Source organism: Dipodomys merriami, unplaced genomic scaffold (genome assembly GCF_024711535.1).
Source record: "Dipodomys merriami isolate MVZ:Mamm:240054 unplaced genomic scaffold, mDipMer1.0.p SCAF_1, whole genome shotgun sequence".
Classification (NCBI taxonomy): domain Eukaryota; kingdom Metazoa; phylum Chordata; class Mammalia; order Rodentia; family Heteromyidae; genus Dipodomys; species Dipodomys merriami.
The window spans coordinates 114,505,230-114,522,038 of NW_027202270.1; the positions used below are offsets into that span (position 1 = coordinate 114,505,230).

Below are 16,809 nucleotides of genomic sequence, written 5' to 3' on the forward strand. Positions count from 1 at the left end.
TATTATATAAAACTGAACTATATTACTTGTGTATAGGAACAGAAGGGGGAAAGTGGTGGAGAATGAAGGAAGGTATGAAATGTCAATAAGATTTTACTCACTTGACTTATGGAATTGTAATCCCTTTGCACAACATCTTAAATTAAAAATATAGTCTACTATCTCTTTCTTCATCAACTTCCTTCCTTCCTTCTTTCCTTCTTCCTTCCTTCCTTCCTTTTTCGTTGGTCATGGGGCTTGAACTCTGGGCCTGGGCCTGAACTCTTCAGCTCAAGGCTAGCACTCTACCACTTGAGCCACAGTGCCACTTCCAGCTTTTTCCATTTATGTGGTGCTGAGGAATTGAACCCAGGGCCTCATACATGTAAGGCAAGCACTCTACCAGTGAGCCACCTTCCCAACCCCTTCATCAACTTTCTTTAATGAAGTATATAAGAATCCTAACCAAAATCCATTGAGATCCACTGTGGGACTGGGGTATAGGCTCAGTAGTATAGTACTTGCTAAGTATATGAATTGAGGCATGGGCTCAATTCCCAGCATCAAAAAGGGGGGAAAATCCAGGCACTGGTGGCTCATGCAGGTAATCCTAACTACTCAGGAGGCTGAGATCTGAGGATCACTGTTCAAAGCCAGCCTAGGCAGGAAAGCCTGTGAAAACCTTATCTCCAATTAACCACCAAAAAACCTGGAAGTGGCAGTGTTGCTCAAAGTCTCAAAGTAGTAGAGTGCCAGCCTTGACCAAAAGAACTCAGGGACAGTGCCTGTGCCCTGAGTTCACGCCCCACAACTGACCCAAAAAAAAAAAAAAAAAAAAAAAGGAAGGTATAAAAAAAATTCAGCTCTGCCATTTATTAAGGGGAGACTGGCGAATCAGTCTCTTAGTCCTCCTCTGCATTAAGATTATTATGTGGGCAGAATATCATACAGGTCTAAGGAACACAGATTGTTAACTTCCATGTTCCCAGGATATTTTTCTTTGCCTACACTTACATTTCACTTTTAAAAAATCAACAGAAAGCTGGGTGCCAGTGGCTCACACCTGTAATCCTAGCTACTCACGAAGCTGAGATCTGAGGATAACAGTTTGAAGTCAGCCCACGCAGTAAAGCCTGAGAGACTCTTCAATTAACCACCAAAAACCTGTGGCTCAAGTGGTTGGGGAGGCCTCCAGCAAAGAAACTCAGGGACAGTTCCAGGTCCTCAGTTCAAGGCCAAAAACTGAAACCACACACTTCCCTATGTGACCCATACAAAAGCTTATTACCTTTTGTCCTCGTTTCACTGGCTGGGTAGCAGCAACATTTTTGCTTGTGTTCTGTTGAGTTTCGTTGTGTATAGCACTATCCTTTTCTTTTTCCTTTCCTTCCATCACTTCTAAATCTCCTGAGTCAACTGAATACTTTTTCTTCTTCATTTCTCTAAACACAAATGAAATGGAAACATGAGTTCTAAGAACGTCAAGTATTCGGTGCTCTAGCTGGGTGCCTATAATCCTAGCTACTCAGGAGGCTGAGATCTGAGGATCACGGTTCAAAGCCAACTGCAACCAGAAAACCAAAAGTAGAGGTGTGGCTCAAAGTGGTAGAGTGCTGTCCTTGAATAAATGAGCTCAGGGACTGTGCCCAGGCCCTGAGTTCATGTCCCATGACTGAATTCAGAATAACCTTCCCTAAAGTTACCCAAGTTACACTCCAATTCAATAATGAGCATTTTTACAAAGCTTTTTACAAAAGTAGGTCACTGAGCTTTATTTTATTTTATTTTGGCCTGTCCTAGGGCTTGAACTCTGGGCCTGGGTGCTGTCCTTGAGCTTCTTTTGCTCAAGGCAAGTGCTCTACCATGTGAGCCACAGTGCTACTGCCACCAACTTTTTTGAGTAGTTTATTGGAGGTAAGAGTCTCACAGCCTGGGCTGGCTTCAAACTACAATCCTCAAATCTCAGCCTCCTGAGTAGCGAGGATTACAGGTGTGACCCATCAGTGCCTGGCGTCACCTAGCATTTCTTCACCTCTGTTTCCATTGTCTCCCCTCCCAAGGCATCTAATTTTAGTTCTTTTAGATGATTCTAATGAGAGCTACCTCAAATCTCTATACTGTGCTTCTGTTAGTTCTGCTTAATTTTTCTGTATTAGTCTCTTATTGACTTTCCACTATGAAAGTTGAGAATTTCATTTGTGCTCTGTTACATAGTTACATTTTTATAAAGGATGATTTTCTGCATTAATGTTATTGTGAATATTTAAGTTGTAATCATTGCCTGTCATTCTAAGTTTTATACTTTTGATCCACATTCACCTCTCCCATCTTACAATTCATCAGGTCACATTTCGGTCTACTTAATCATTGCCCCAGAATATCTACATATTTCTTCTAAAACTGTCCTTCTCCTTAGTTATCGTTAATTCTCCTTGGAGTCTCTCTGACTTTCATGTGCCTAAGTGCTAAAATAGCCCTTTTTTAGAGGGTGGGCAGTAATGGGGTTTGAACTCAGTGCCTTGCATGTGCATAGCAGGTACTCTTCTACTTCACCCCTTTTGTGCTTTAGGTGTTTTTTTTTTTTTTTTTTTGGTCGGTCGTGGGGCCTGAACTCTGGGCCTGGGCGCTGTCCCTCAGCTCTTCAGCTCAAGGCGAGCGCTCTACCACTTGAGCTACAGCGCCACTTCTGGTTTTCTGGTGGTTTATTGGAGATAGGAGTCTCACGGTCTTTCCTGCCCGGGCTGGCTTTGAACCGCGATCCTCAGATCTCAGCCTCCTGAGTAGCTAGGATTACAGGCGTGAGCCACCAGCGCCCGGCTTACTTTAGGTGTTTTTTAAAATTTAAATTAAAAACTTTTTTGCCTGGGTCAGCCTGGACTATGAACCTCCTGCCTACACCTACCTGGGAACACTGGCACATGCCACCACACCCTAGTTGGGTGCCAGAGCCTTGGTAACTTTGATGAGATCAAAACTTGCTATGAGATATATGGAAACATGACAACAAAACCCATTAGTTTGGGATGGGAAGGTGGCTCAGTGGTAGAGTGCTTGCCTTGCATGCTCGAGGCCCTGAGTTCGATTCCTCAGCACCACATAAGCAAAAAGAAAAAAGCCAGAAGTGGTGCTGTGAAAGCCGGAAGTGGCGCTGTGGCTCAAGTGGTAGAGCATTAGCCTTGAGCTGAAGAGCTGAGGGACAGCACCCAGGCCCAGAGTTCAGGCTCTACTACCGGACCCCCCCAAAAAAAACCAAAACAAAAACAACCAAAACAAAACCCATTAGTTTGTGCAATTAAGATGACTAAATATTTATCATAGAACTAGCTAGTCTACTTAAGGTAATTCAATGTATTGTATATGTTTATGTATATAGTAAAGGTCTAATTCATGAAACCAAAAATCATAATTACAGATGCATATCAAAAACTGAAGATTTGTGTTAAATCTCGATAATTTTTTTTTTGCGGGGGGGGGGGGGGGGAGGAGGTCTGGTCATGGGGCCTGAACTCTGGGCCTGGGTGCTGTTCCTCAGCTCTTCAGCTCAAGGCTAGTGCTCTACCACTTGAGCCACAGCACCACTTCCAGCTTTTTTCTTTTTGCTTATGTGGTGCTGAGGAATTGAACCCAGGGCCTCATGCATGCAAGGCAAGTGCTCTACCACTGAGCCACCTTCCCAGCCCCAAATCTCAATAATTTTAACAGAGGAAGGCTTTAAGATCTTTTTCTTTTTGTGCCAGTACTGGGGGTTGACATCTTGAGTTCATGTTTAAGCTTGGCTTTTTACTCATGGCTGGACCTCTATTACTTGAGCCATGCCTCCAGTCCTGGCCTTTTGCTGGTTAACTGCAGAGAACAGTCTTACAAATTTGTGTACCTGGGCGAACACTGAACCATGATTTTTAATTCTCAGCGTCCTAAATAGCTAGGCCTGTAGGTGTGAGCCACTGGCAGTCAGCTAAAAGAAAGCTTCAGAACAGTGAATTGGAAGCTAAGTTAACAATTTTAAAAAATATTATAAACATACTTGAAAAGAATAAAAATATGTTTTACCTTCTTTCCTTGGCTGACAAATGTCTCCGGCTCTGTGATTTACTGTCACTCTGTTAAAAATAAGGAAACACAATAACATGACTAGTAATTTTCAATAGGTAAAATTAAAATAAAAAAGCCAGGTGTCTCTATCTCCCTTCAAGAGCACCCAAACTCTGCTACTGTGCTTCCTCCTTTCTCCTTGTCTGCTTGCTTACTTACTTAGTAAAGCTCAGCCAAGTTTTCTTACAACAACAACAACAACAACAACTAAAAGCCAGGCACTGGTGGCTCACACATGTAATCCTATCTAGGAGGCTGAGATCTGAGGGACTCTTTTATTTCTTTATTTTTTGGGCTGATCAAGTGGGGCTTGAATTCAGGGCCTGGGCACTGAATCCGTGAGCTCTTTTGCTCAAAGGCTAGTAGTGTTCTACCACTATAAATGTCTCAAAGATTTTCTTGCCAGGGCTGGCTTTGAACCACAATCCTCAGATCTCAGCCTCCTGAATAGTTAGATTACAGGCGTGAGCCACCAGCATGTGGCTACAAGACTGTTAACTCCAGTAGTCACCAGAAAACCAGAAGTGGGGATGTGGCTCAAACTGGTAGGCCACCAGCCTTGGGCAAAAGAGTTCAGGGGCAGTGCCCAAGCCCTGAGTTCAAGCCCCATGACTAACCAAAGAAAAAAAATTTTTTTTCAATTTAATTAAAAATTATTTTTTACTGGACTTTGAACTCAGGGCACTCACTTAGATTGCTTGTCTGGTGCTCTACCACTTGAGCCATGCCTCCAGCATTTTGCTGATTAATTGGAGATGGAGGATTTTTCTGCCTGGACTGGCTTTGAACGGCCATCCTGCAGATCTCAGCCTCTTGAGTAACTAGAGAGTAGACATAGGCACTCAGTAAAAAAATTATTGGGGAAAAACATTTTCACAAACTTCATAAACAGCTTACTGAATTAGTAAATTCCTCTTTTGAAGCCAATTTCGGGAGGGACCTATGAAGAAAAAAGAATAAAAAAGAATCTATTAAGACTGTGAAAGGCACTAATTTACAAGATACCAAAACATTCCCCCATCATACTCTCACTTATAATCCTACCATCTTTAAAAAATAACAATAGAAAAAAATACAGTCTTGTCATCTTTTCAAATAGCGTATACAACATGTCTACATGTATACTTTTAAGTAGGTACCATGTGTTGAAATATTAGTATATGTCAGAAACTGCTAGATGTTTGACATGTGTAAAATCTTCACCAAAACTCTGTGAAAAGCATACTATGTTGTTTTCACTTAGAAGGTACCTGAAGATTACATGTCATTGCATTAATGGCACAACCTAAGACATTGTCTGAACTCTAAGCCCTTTTTTTTTTTCTGTCAGTTGTGGGGCTTGAACTCAGGGCCTGAGCCCTGTCCCTGAGCTCTTTTACTCAAGGTTAGTGCTCTACCACTTTGAAAGCCACAGAATCACCTCTGTTTTTTGAGTGGTTAGTTGGAGATAGTCTCATAGGGACTTTTCTGCCTGGACTGGCTTTGAACCATGATCCTCAGATCTCAGCCTCCTGAGTAGCTGGGAAAATAGGCGTGAGCCACTGATGCCCAGCTAAGCTATTCTTTTTATTACCCTAATAATAATGCTTTTAAACTATAAATTCTTTAGCTGGTGATCAGTAACACACTAAAGACTAACCCTCTTTCCCCCTCCCCTCCTTGATCCCCAACATTCTTCCTGGATGGGATAGCTTTGTTATTAGCATGAAGAACTTTGTCTCTTTTCTGGTTGGTGTTTCTGGTTATTAGTTTATCTATTTTGTGGTGATTCATGGAACCCAGGATTTTGCATTCTACCACTGAGCCACCACACCTAGTCTCTGCTTTTTTCTATTTTGACCTATTTTGGAAACTTTGCTGTTACGTATTTTTGTACCCTGATCCTGGGAATTTCTCTAAGGAGAGGCTCAAGCAACTGATTTAAATGAAACTTAAAACTTATTATTTTTATTTACCTTTGGGATTGAAGATGGGTTAAGTCAATGGTAGTATCAGGATAATATAATGTCTCTTCCTCTTCATCCTTCATTTCTTCAACAGACCCTTGATCTTTTTTCACTTCTTCAGATTCTCCTTCATCTTCAGAGCTTTCTTTTTCAATGAGCTCATTTTGTTCATCTCCACCACTCTGAATAGTAACAGCCTCTGGGTTACCCTGAGTCGTGAGCTCTACATCTATTGGCGTTTCATGTAATTCCTCTCTGTCTTCTTCACTGCTGCTGTCATCTCCTTCTGAACAATTACCAAAAGGGAAGTCAGGATGAGGACCCCAACAAAGTTATGGTATTGACCTGAAAACTTCACAAAAACATTTCAGACTTTCCCAAAAGATCACCAGAATAATTTCTCATCTCCAGAAGGTACTACTCTGATTCAGACATCTGCACCATGAGCAGGATGGACTATGGGATCTCCAAGATCTTTCTCCCATAATAAATTTCTTATATACTGCTACCATTTGACAATGAAAACCATAAATTGCCTTTCTTAGGTAACTTTAGAAAGCAAGACAATAATTAAGTTGTATAAACTCTGCAGCTTTCCTAACATAAATGAAAGCTAACATGTTATATTATGCTATGTTATTAGCACATAACAAGTGCTCACACTTTCACAAAAATACTACTACTTAGTAGTAATACTAGGATGAGCGACCATCACAGTGTGAGGAAAACAAAAAAAAATAATGAATACAAAACATGTGTGACTTTGTATAGTGTGTGGGACATGGTGAGGAGCCATCAATAGACTGCTAGTACTGTAGGTATAAATGAAACCACATGACTCCTAAAAAGGAATGACCCAGGAGGGGGAAAAAAACTGTAAAAGCAATTTAGCAAGTATTTTTGCTTTAGCTACCTCAGGGAAGCTGGTAAATGTATTCTAACTGTAGTTGCTCTCTACTTACAGCAGATATATAATTAAAAATATAATAAAAAATCTCATATGAGAAACAGAATTTGTTATAGGTGTCCATCATTTCTAATTCCTCAATTCAAATTTAAATGCTAATTTATATACACCAGTCCATTTTTGCTAGATTTTACACACTACCCACTAAATACTGAAATTGTACTAAACATACACTAAAGTATGCTAGTTATAAATCCTATCGAGTATTTTTTAAAAATTTTTTTTGGGTCCAGTCATGGGGCCTGAACTCTGGGCCTGGGCACTGCCCCTCAGCTCTTCAGCTCAAGGCTAGCACTCTACCACTTGAGCCACAGCACCACTTCTGTTTTTTTTTTCTGCTTATGTGGTACTGAGGAATCGAACCCAGAGCCTCAAGCATGCAAGGCAAGCGCTCCACCACTGAGCCACCTTCTCAGCCCTTTTTTTTTTTTTTTTTTTTTGAGGTCATGAGCTTGAACTCTGGGCCTGGGGCACTGTCCCTCAGTCTTCAGCTCAAGGCAAGAGCTCTACCACTTGAGCCACAGCACCACTTCCAGTTTTCTGGTGGTTAACTGGAGATAAGAGTCTCACAGACTTTCCTGCCTGGGCAGGCTTTGAATTGTGATCCTTAGATCTCAGCCTCCTTAGTAGCTAGGATTACAGGTGTGAGTCACCAGCACCCAGCCTATCAAGTACTTCTTAATTCATCATAATAAGTATGTTTAACATGTGAAACTGACAACTAGTATCTTTTTTTTTTTTGCCGGTTGTGGGACCTGAATTCTGGGCCTGGGTGCTGTCCTTCAGCTCAAGCCTAGTGCTCTACCACTTGAGCCACAGCACCACTTCTGGCTTTTTCTGCTTTTATGTGGCACTGAGGAATCGAACCCAGGGCCTCCTGCATGCAAGGCAAGCACTTTACCACTGAGCCACCTTCCCAGCCCTAACTAGTATCTTTTTTTGGTGTGTGTGTATGTGCCAGTCTTGGAGCTTGAACTCAGGGCCTGGGTCCTTAACCTTTTGTGCTCCTGTCTAGTGCTCTTGCCACTTGAACCACAGCTCTACTTCCTGCTTTTTTTGTGATTACTTGGAGTTAAAGAGTCTCATGGACTTTTCTGGCCAGGCTGGCTTTGAACCACCAATCTAAAATCTCAGCATCCTAGGTAATGAGGACTATAAGGCATCAGCCACCAGTCCTTGCAGTATCTTTTTAAAATTTTAATTTTCCCCAAAGAGACATGATCATCTAAATAAGGATTTAGAAGTAAAACAGACAATAGAAAACATCACAAGCCAATTTATTTGAATATGTGAACTACCTAGTTGGTCCATTTCTTCTGATATGAGTTCACTTGTACAACTTGCCAGCGTCTCAGTGTCTTCATCCTGCACTCTGACTTTTCGTTCACCCCGATGTCTCCAAATACAAGTCTCATCTACCTACAGAAATAGTTATTTTCAGTGATAAAACTGTAAGGAAGATTTATAAGAACTAAAAAATAAAACAACCCAAGGAGATGAAAAGTACCTTAAAGAGGAAGCTAAAACCCATCATTAGATATGAAGGAGGAAGGAAATTCTTTTTTCCTACAAAAAATAATATATATCAGTGTTTCAAACATCAGTTCTCTTTTTCGCTTTTGTCTGAAAAATAATTGACACCAGTGATTATATCTATTTAGGAACCATAAACAGAAACAGTAATCTAAAAGAATAACATACATGTTTATTTTCATACTTTGAATTAGTCAGGCCCTGAGTTCAAGTCCCAGGACTTGCAAAAAAAAAAAAAAAAAGATTATTCAGTGCCTGAGCACAGTACCTGAACTTATTTTATTCAAGGATAGCACTCTACCACTTGAACCACAGCGCCATTCAGAAGTGGTACTGTTTTCTGTGTAAGTGGTACTGAGGAATTGAACCCAGGAATCCAGGGCTTCATGCATGTTAGGCAAGCACTCTACCACTAAGCCACATTCCTAGCCTCTGAATAATCTTTTTAATTTTATAAAAGGGTCAAGCTATACTTTCCTATTCTTATAACTAAACTATGTTAAAGAACATTTGTATCAGTGTATATGAAGATGAAATGATAATTGCTCAATTTGTCATTCCAAGTCAGAAAGCTCCTTATGTCCTAAGTTGATTATGTTATTAATCAGTTTTTGAGCCTATTTGTATATGGTATTCAGACCTGTCATCATAATTCACTGACAAGTTAGGTACATTTTCACATCAGGTCATTACCTCTTATCATAAAACTTCCTGTTGTCAAATATTCTCCAGTTGGTGCTGTTTTAGATACCTAAGGAACATAATAGTATGTTATATTGATTTCTTCTTCTTCTTCTTCTTTTTTTTTTTGTCGGTCGTGGGGCTTGAACTCTGGGCTTAAGCACTAACCCTGCACTCTTCAGCTCGAGGTGAGCACTCTATGGCTTGAGCCACAGTACCACTTCCTGTTATATTGATTTCTTAAGAAATTTTAGGCTGGGTGCTGGTGGCTCATGCCTGTAATCTTAGCTACTCAGGAGGCTGACATATGAGAATTGCAGTTCAAAACCAGCCCAGGCAGGAAATTCTATGACATTCTTATCTCTAAGTAACCATAAGAAAACGAGAAGTAGCACGGTGGCTCAAGTGGTAGAGTATTAGCCTTGAGCTGAAAAGCTCAGGGACAGCGCCCAGGCTCAGAGTTCAAGCCCCACGACTGACAAAAAAGAAAGAAATTTTAGGATTTTTTTTTTCTACCAGAGTAGCCATATTTAAATAAGTAGCATTATGGCTTCCTAACACTATCTACCCTATTATATACTTACAAATCATTATTATAACACTTGTTACTTAATATGAATGTTTTCCTACCACTTACATATAAGATATCTATTCAAATATATTGTAAATATGAAGGAAGGTAACAAATCCACTCCCCACACAACTAATGTAACATAATAAAATTTTGGTATTGTGACAGCTCTGGGGCTTGAACTCAGGGCCTGAGCATTGTCACTGAGCTTTTTCAGCTTCATACTAGTGCCATACTACTTGAGCTCACAGCTCTACTTCCAGCTTTTTTGTGTTGATTAATTGGAGATAAGAGTCTCACAGACTTCTCTGCCTAGACTGGCTTTGAACTGCAATTCTCAGATCTCAGCCTCTTGAGTAGCTAAGATTACAGGTATGAGCCACCAGTGCCCAGTTTGTCCCTAAGCTTTTTTGCTCAAGGCTAGTGCTCTACTACTTGAGCTTAGAATGCTACTTCTAGCTTTATGGTGGTTAAAGATAAGAGTCTCATGGACTTTTCCTGACTAGGCTGGCTTCAAACCTTCAAACTACTCAGCCTCTTGAGTAGTTAGGGGTTACAGGCATGAGCCAAGGATTTGTAGTTAATTTTTGTTGTTGTTGTTGGTTGTGGGGCTTGAACTCTTGGACGCTGTCCCTGAGCTCTTCAGCTCAAGGCAAACGCTCTACAGCTTGAGCCACAGCACCCCTTTTGGTTTTCTAGTGGTTTATTGGAGATAAGAGTCTCAAGGCCTTTCCTGCCTGGGCTGGCTTTGAACTATGATCCTCAGATCTCAGCCTCCTGAGTAGCTACGATTATAGGCACGAGCCACTGGTGCCCAGCTAAATTTTTTTTAAAAATAAATTTTATTAAGGTAGGCATTTTATCTTCCTTTTCCTTCTTTTCTTATATTTGTGGTACTCAGGACTGAACCAAGGCTTTGTACATGCTAGTTAACAGCTCTACAACTGAGCTGCATCTCCTGCATTATTCTCATCTTCAAGATCTGACACAAAGTATAGCTGAGGCATGGCACAGATGGTAGAGTACCAGCCGATGAGCGTAAGTACATTTGATTCCTGGTCTCAGGCAAAAACAAAAAGAAATTTTAAAAAGGAACCCAAGTTGGCATGGTGACTTACACCTCTAATTCTAGCTACTCAGGAGGCTAAGATCTCAGGATTGTGGTTTGAAGCCAGCTCAGGCAAGAAAGTTCAGGAGACTCTTATCTCCACTTAACCACTAAAAAGCTAGAAATGAAGCTGTGGTTCAACTGGTAGAGTGCTAGCTTTGAGCACAAAAGCTTAGGGACAGTGCCCAGGCCTTGAGTTCAAGCCCCAGGAACAGTAAAAAAATTTAAAAAATACATTAATAAATAAATGGATCATTCCTATTACCTGATGATGGTACACCCACCAAGCACTAGTGATAACTCGTGCATCCCAAGCAGCACTGTAGCAAAGTGCCATTGTGCCAGCTTCGGTCAAGGTCCGTGGAGGGATAGCTTCTCCTACAATAACAAGCTACGGTTCAGTACCAAAGTAAAAACATACTACTGTGTAGTAAGGGTAAATCATCTTAAGCAATAACACCTCATCTTATTTCAGTATTAAAAGTCACTGCATTTATGTTTAGCAAAGCTTCGATAAAAGCAGTGACTTTTAATAAAATGTATTTACATGGCAGGTTTTGAAATTGCTTACATAATAAAAACAAAATAAAACAAGTCATAGGCTGGGCGCCATTGGCTCACACCTGTAATACTCAGGAGGCTGAGATCTGAGGATCGTGGTTCAAAGCCAGCCCAGGCAGGAAACTCTGTGAGACTCTTATCTCCAATAAAAACCACTAGAAAACTGAAGCGGTGCTATGGCTCAAGCATTAGAGCACTCGCCTTGAGCTGAAGAGCATAGGGAAAGCACCAAGGCTCAGAGTTCAAGCCCCACAAAGGACCAAAAAAAAAAAAGTCATACATGATATATCTTTCCAAATAAGTAATTGAAAAAAATATGAAATTTGGAGACTTCCAGAATTAATTCAGATTACCTGAATCATCAAAAAGAAAAACATATTGATGTATTCCTACAGCTGGGATTCAATATTCTAATTGGGATGAAATTCATATAACATAAAATTATTTTTTGTGTGTCGGTCATAAAGCCTGAACTGTCCATAACTGTTTTTGTCTTTTTGTTTTTGTCAGTCCTGGGGCTTGAACTCAGGGCCTGGGCACTGTCCCTGGGCTTCTTTTACTCGAGGCTAGCACTCAACCACTTGAGCCACAGAGCCACTTCCAGCCTTTTCTGTTTATGTGGTACTGAGAATTGAACCCAGGGCTTCATGCATGCTAGGCAAGCACTCTACTACTAAGCTACATTCCCAGACCCCCTGTTTCTGATAAAGACTAGTGCTCTACCACTTGAGCCACAACTCTTATTTCTGGAATTTTGGTAGTTAACTGGAGGTAAGAGTTTCATGGATTTTCCTGACCAGGCTGGCTTCGAACCTGGATCCTCAGTTCTCAGCCTCCTGAATAGCTAGAATTATAGGAATGAGCCATCAAGTACCCAGAGAAAATTCTTAAAAAAAAAAAAAAAAACCCGCTGGGGGTTTAACCCAGTGGAAGGGTGCGTTCGGTCCTCAGCCCTGGGAAAAAAAAAAAAGTTACAAAAAAAATGTACAAAATGTAGGGTTGGGGTACCCCAGTGGCAGAGCACCTGTTTAACTTGCCTCATGAGTGAGGCTCTGTATTCAATACAGAGCATCACTACCACCAACAAAGGGGGGAGAAAAAATGAAAAAAAAAAGCTTCATATATGTGATTATACCATTTTCATGGAATACCCTTTATTGTTATATTCTTATAGTAAAATATTTTAAGGAATGTAAATAATAATAAAAATACATTACCTGTTGGATTCTTAATTACACAGCTAGTAGCTCCATGAAGATCAGCATGTACATAAATGTCTCCTTAAATAAGGACAAATAACAAATGATACATTAAGTTCTACTTCTCCCCCTCATCAATATATATATATATATGTATGTACACACACACACACACACACACACACACACACACACACACACACACACACACACACACACACACACACACACACACACACACACACACACACACACACACACACACACACACACACACACACACACACACACACGGATGTATGTATGTATTTTGGTGCCAGTCCTGAGACTTAAACTCTGGGCCAAAGTGCTATCCCTGAGCTAGTATGTTCAAGGATAGCACTCTACCACATGAGCTAGAGCTCCACTTCTGGCTTTTTGTGGTTAACTGCAGAGAGTCTCATGGACTTTCCTACTGGCACCCAGCTTTTCTACCCTCCTTTTAAGAAAGTCTATGTCACTGATCTTAAACTTCTGTGACTCTAGCAATTCTTCTGCCTTAGTTTCCTGGATATTTGTGGCTATAAAAATGCTTTCAGTCCTATTTCTAAATGTAGAAAATGTTTAATAGAGTTTAGCACTGAAAAATTAAGCCTTTATAAGCTTGACTTGCACTAACTTTGAAGAATTAAAATCTATAATAAAGATTAAAAGTCCAATACTACAAATTAGCCTAATAATGATACTTTAGCAATATTCACCCAGAATAGCAAAGCACATCTTTAGCAAGCCATAAATCAGTAAATATTTCTATTAAAAGGCAGGTGCCGGGGCTGGGAAGGTGGCTCAGTCGTAGAGCACATGCCTTGCATGCCAGAGGCCCTGGGTTCGATTCCTCAGCACCACATAAGCAAAAAAGAAAAAAGCCAGAAGTGGCGCTGTGGCTCAAGTGGTAGAGCACTAGTCTTGAGCTGAAGAGCTGAGGGACAGTGCCCAGGCCCAGAGTTCAGGCCCCATGACCGGACCCAAAACAAACAAACAAACAAATAAAAGTCAGGTGCCTTACTGCTTGGGAAAAAAAAAAAAAAAAAAGGCAGGTGCTAGTGTCTCACACCTGAAATCCTAGGTACTTAGGAGGATAAGATCTGGGAACTGTGGTTCATCAGCCCAGGCAGAAAGCTCTGTGAGATTCTTAATCTCCAATTAATCACCAAAAAGCCTGAAGTAGCACTATAGCTCAAGTGGTAGAATGCTGTCCTTGAGCAAAAAAAAGCTTAGGTACAGTGCTCAGGCCATATGTTCAAGTCCCAAGATGAGTACACAAAAAACAGTAATTTCTATTAATTAATCCTGTCCAATTAATGAGCTTAAGATGAAAATAACTGTGTAATACTAAGATGACTGACCAAAATTTTTTATGATTTTCATCTTACCTACCTGGTGTCAAGTATCTTTTTACAATTATTTCATTCTGTTGTTGATCTCGTCCACCTATAATTAGATAGTTCTCTGAGCTAATGAACCATAGAAATTTCTCAAACCTACCAAATTGAAAGAAAACAAAATTAACATTTCTTTCTTTATAGATGTATACATTTATGGTTTTTACAAATCAAACACAAAGCTATCATACTTATGTAGGTTAAGGTAACTTAATTACTTTTAAAGCAACAAGCTAAATTTTACCAAGAACTGGAAGATAATAAGATGGTCTTAGAAGAAATTTAATTCTATGCTTAAAAAGTTTTATGCAATCTCTAGGCAAACAGGCACATGCCTGTAATACCAGTTACTTAGGAGGCAAAAAAGATTGAGATCTTAGGCTGACCCTGGCAAAAGGCCCAGGCCTTACCTGAAAAATATCTAAAGCAAAATGAGTTGGCACATAGCTGGAGTGGTATAGTTCTTAGTTCTTGCCTAACAAAAGCAAGTCCCTGACTTCAAAACTCTGATATCATTAAAAGACTAGTTATCTGTTTACTCCATATAGATATGTTTCTTAAATTCAAGGTTATCTTAAATAATAAGTTATACTAAACAAAGTAGAAAATGTCAAGTGGTCCTTAGGTTTAGCTTTCTTTCTTTTTTTTTTTTAATTTATTTTTGTCGGTTGTGGGGCTTGAACTCTGGGCCTAGACTCTCCTTCAGCTCTTCAGCTCAAGGCTAGTGTTTTACCCCTTGAGCCACAGCGCCACTTCCGGCTTTGTCTGTGTATGTGGTGCTGAGGAATCGAACCCAGAGCCTCATGCATGTGAGGCAAGCACTCTACCACTGAGCCACCTTCCCAGCCCGCTTTCTTCCTCTCCCCGCCCACCCTTTGTTACCTCCCTTTCAATAGATACTGAAAAGGTTTTGAACCACTGGTAAAATAGAAAAGTGTGCCAGGAATGTGGTACATATTTATAAACCTAGTAATCACAATACTAGGGAAATTGAGGCAGGAGTATCTCAGATCTCAATTTCCAGGCAAGCCAGGTTTACCTAGTAAATTCAAGGCCAGGATGGTGTACACGCCAAGATATTATCTCACTAAGACAGACTGAGGTGGGCACCAGTGGCTCACACTTGTAATCCTAGCTACTCAGGAGGCTGAGATCTGAGGACAGTAGTTCAAAGCCGGCTGGGCAAGAAAGTCCTTGAGACTCAATTAACAACCAGAAAACTGAAAGTAGAGGTGTGGCTCAAAGTGGTAGAATGCTGTCCTTGAATAAATGAGCTCAGGGACTGTGCCCAGGCCCTGAGTTCAAGTCCCATGACTGAAAATAAAAGCTCAGTGATAACATCCAGGCCCTGAGTTCTAGCCTTAGTAGCAGCACACATTCATGTACACGCAGAATTAAAAAAAAAAAAAAAAAAGGAACAAGGCAGTTATTAACTGTAGGAAAGACCAAAAAAATAAGCAAGGAAGGAAAACAATACTAGATGGCTCAGCAATGATTACAACTTAAATATTCACAATAACATTAATGCAGAAAATCAATCTTTACAAAACTATAACTATGTAACAGAGCACAAGTGAAATTCTCAACTTTCATAGTGGAAAGTCAATAAGAGACTAATACAGAAAAATTAAGCAGAACTAACAGAAGCTCTCATTAGAGAATATGAGGAAGCTCTCATTAGAATCATCTAAAAGAACTAAAATTAGATACCTTGGGAGGGGAGACAATGAAAACAGAGGTGAAGAAATGCTAGGTGACGCCAGGCACTGATGGGTCACACCTGTAATCCTCGCTACTCAGGAGGCTGAGATTTGAGCATTGTAGTTTGAAACAAGCCCAGGCTGTGAGACTCTTACCTCCAATAAACTACTCAAAAAAGTTGGTGGCAGTAGCACTGTGGCTCACATGGTAGAGCACTTGCCTTGAGCAAAAGAAGCTCAAGGACAGCACCCAGGCCCAGAGTTCAAGCCCTAGGGCAGGCCAAAATAAAATAAAATAAAGCTCAGTGACTAATTTTGTAAAAATGCTTGACTTTCTCAATAATGAGCATGTATCATTCTGATAAAAACAAAAACTAAATATGTAAAGCTGGGCACAAGTGGCTCACATATGTAATCCTATTTACTTAGGAGGCTGAGTTCTAAGGATCCATGTTCGAAGCCAGCCTAGGCAGAAAAGTATCTGAGACTCTGATCTCCAATTAACCATCTAAAAATCCAGAAGTAGAAGCCAAGCGTTGGGGGTTCACGTCTGTAACCCTAGCTATTCAGAAGGCTGAGATCTGAGGTTCATGATTCAAAGCCAGCCCACGCAAGGTAAGTTCATGAGATTCTTATCTCCAATAAACTACTCAGAAAAAGCTGGAAGTGGTGCTGTGGTAGAGCACTAGCACTGAGCAAAAGAAGCTCAGAGACAGTTCCAGTGCACATGCTCTGAGTTCAAGACCAGGACTGGCACAAGAAAAAAAAAAGCTTAATATAGAAAGTATAGAACACTTACCAGTATACTTTTCTTGCTTTTTGAATAGAGGTAACTGTTTGAACTTCTTTTAAGGTTTGCTTTGTTTTTTTTTCTGCTGATTTGAATGCCTGTTTACAAGAATTTAAAAATAATCATAGTATACATTTAAACAACACTAAAGTAAATAATGAGACAAAGTTTTTAGCATGTCACAAAATGGCAACTACCTACACAAACACAAATTATACATATTTCAAAGCAAAGAATAAAAGATTTTTGCTTTAAATATAA

At 40.2% G+C, this 16,809-nt stretch overlaps 1 protein-coding gene across 1 annotated transcript in view; it reads right to left on the reverse strand.

Moving 5' to 3' along the window:
- Positions 1-16,809, reverse strand: part of Nemf (nuclear export mediator factor) — a 53,540-nt gene that overhangs the window by 8,674 nt on the left and 28,057 nt on the right. The window contains exons 16-26 of the mRNA XM_070027605.1: positions 16,558-16,646; positions 14,054-14,157; positions 12,656-12,718; positions 11,143-11,255; positions 9,211-9,268; positions 8,492-8,550; positions 8,283-8,403; positions 6,027-6,303; positions 4,969-5,011; positions 4,030-4,079; positions 1,268-1,421 (exon numbers count right to left, since the gene is read on the reverse strand). Of these exons, the coding sequence (XP_069883706.1) occupies positions 1,268-1,421; positions 4,030-4,079; positions 4,969-5,011; positions 6,027-6,303; positions 8,283-8,403; positions 8,492-8,550; positions 9,211-9,268; positions 11,143-11,255; positions 12,656-12,718; positions 14,054-14,157; positions 16,558-16,646 (1,131 nt within the window). The remainder of the gene's footprint in view (positions 1-1,267; positions 1,422-4,029; positions 4,080-4,968; positions 5,012-6,026; positions 6,304-8,282; positions 8,404-8,491; positions 8,551-9,210; positions 9,269-11,142; positions 11,256-12,655; positions 12,719-14,053; positions 14,158-16,557; positions 16,647-16,809) is intronic.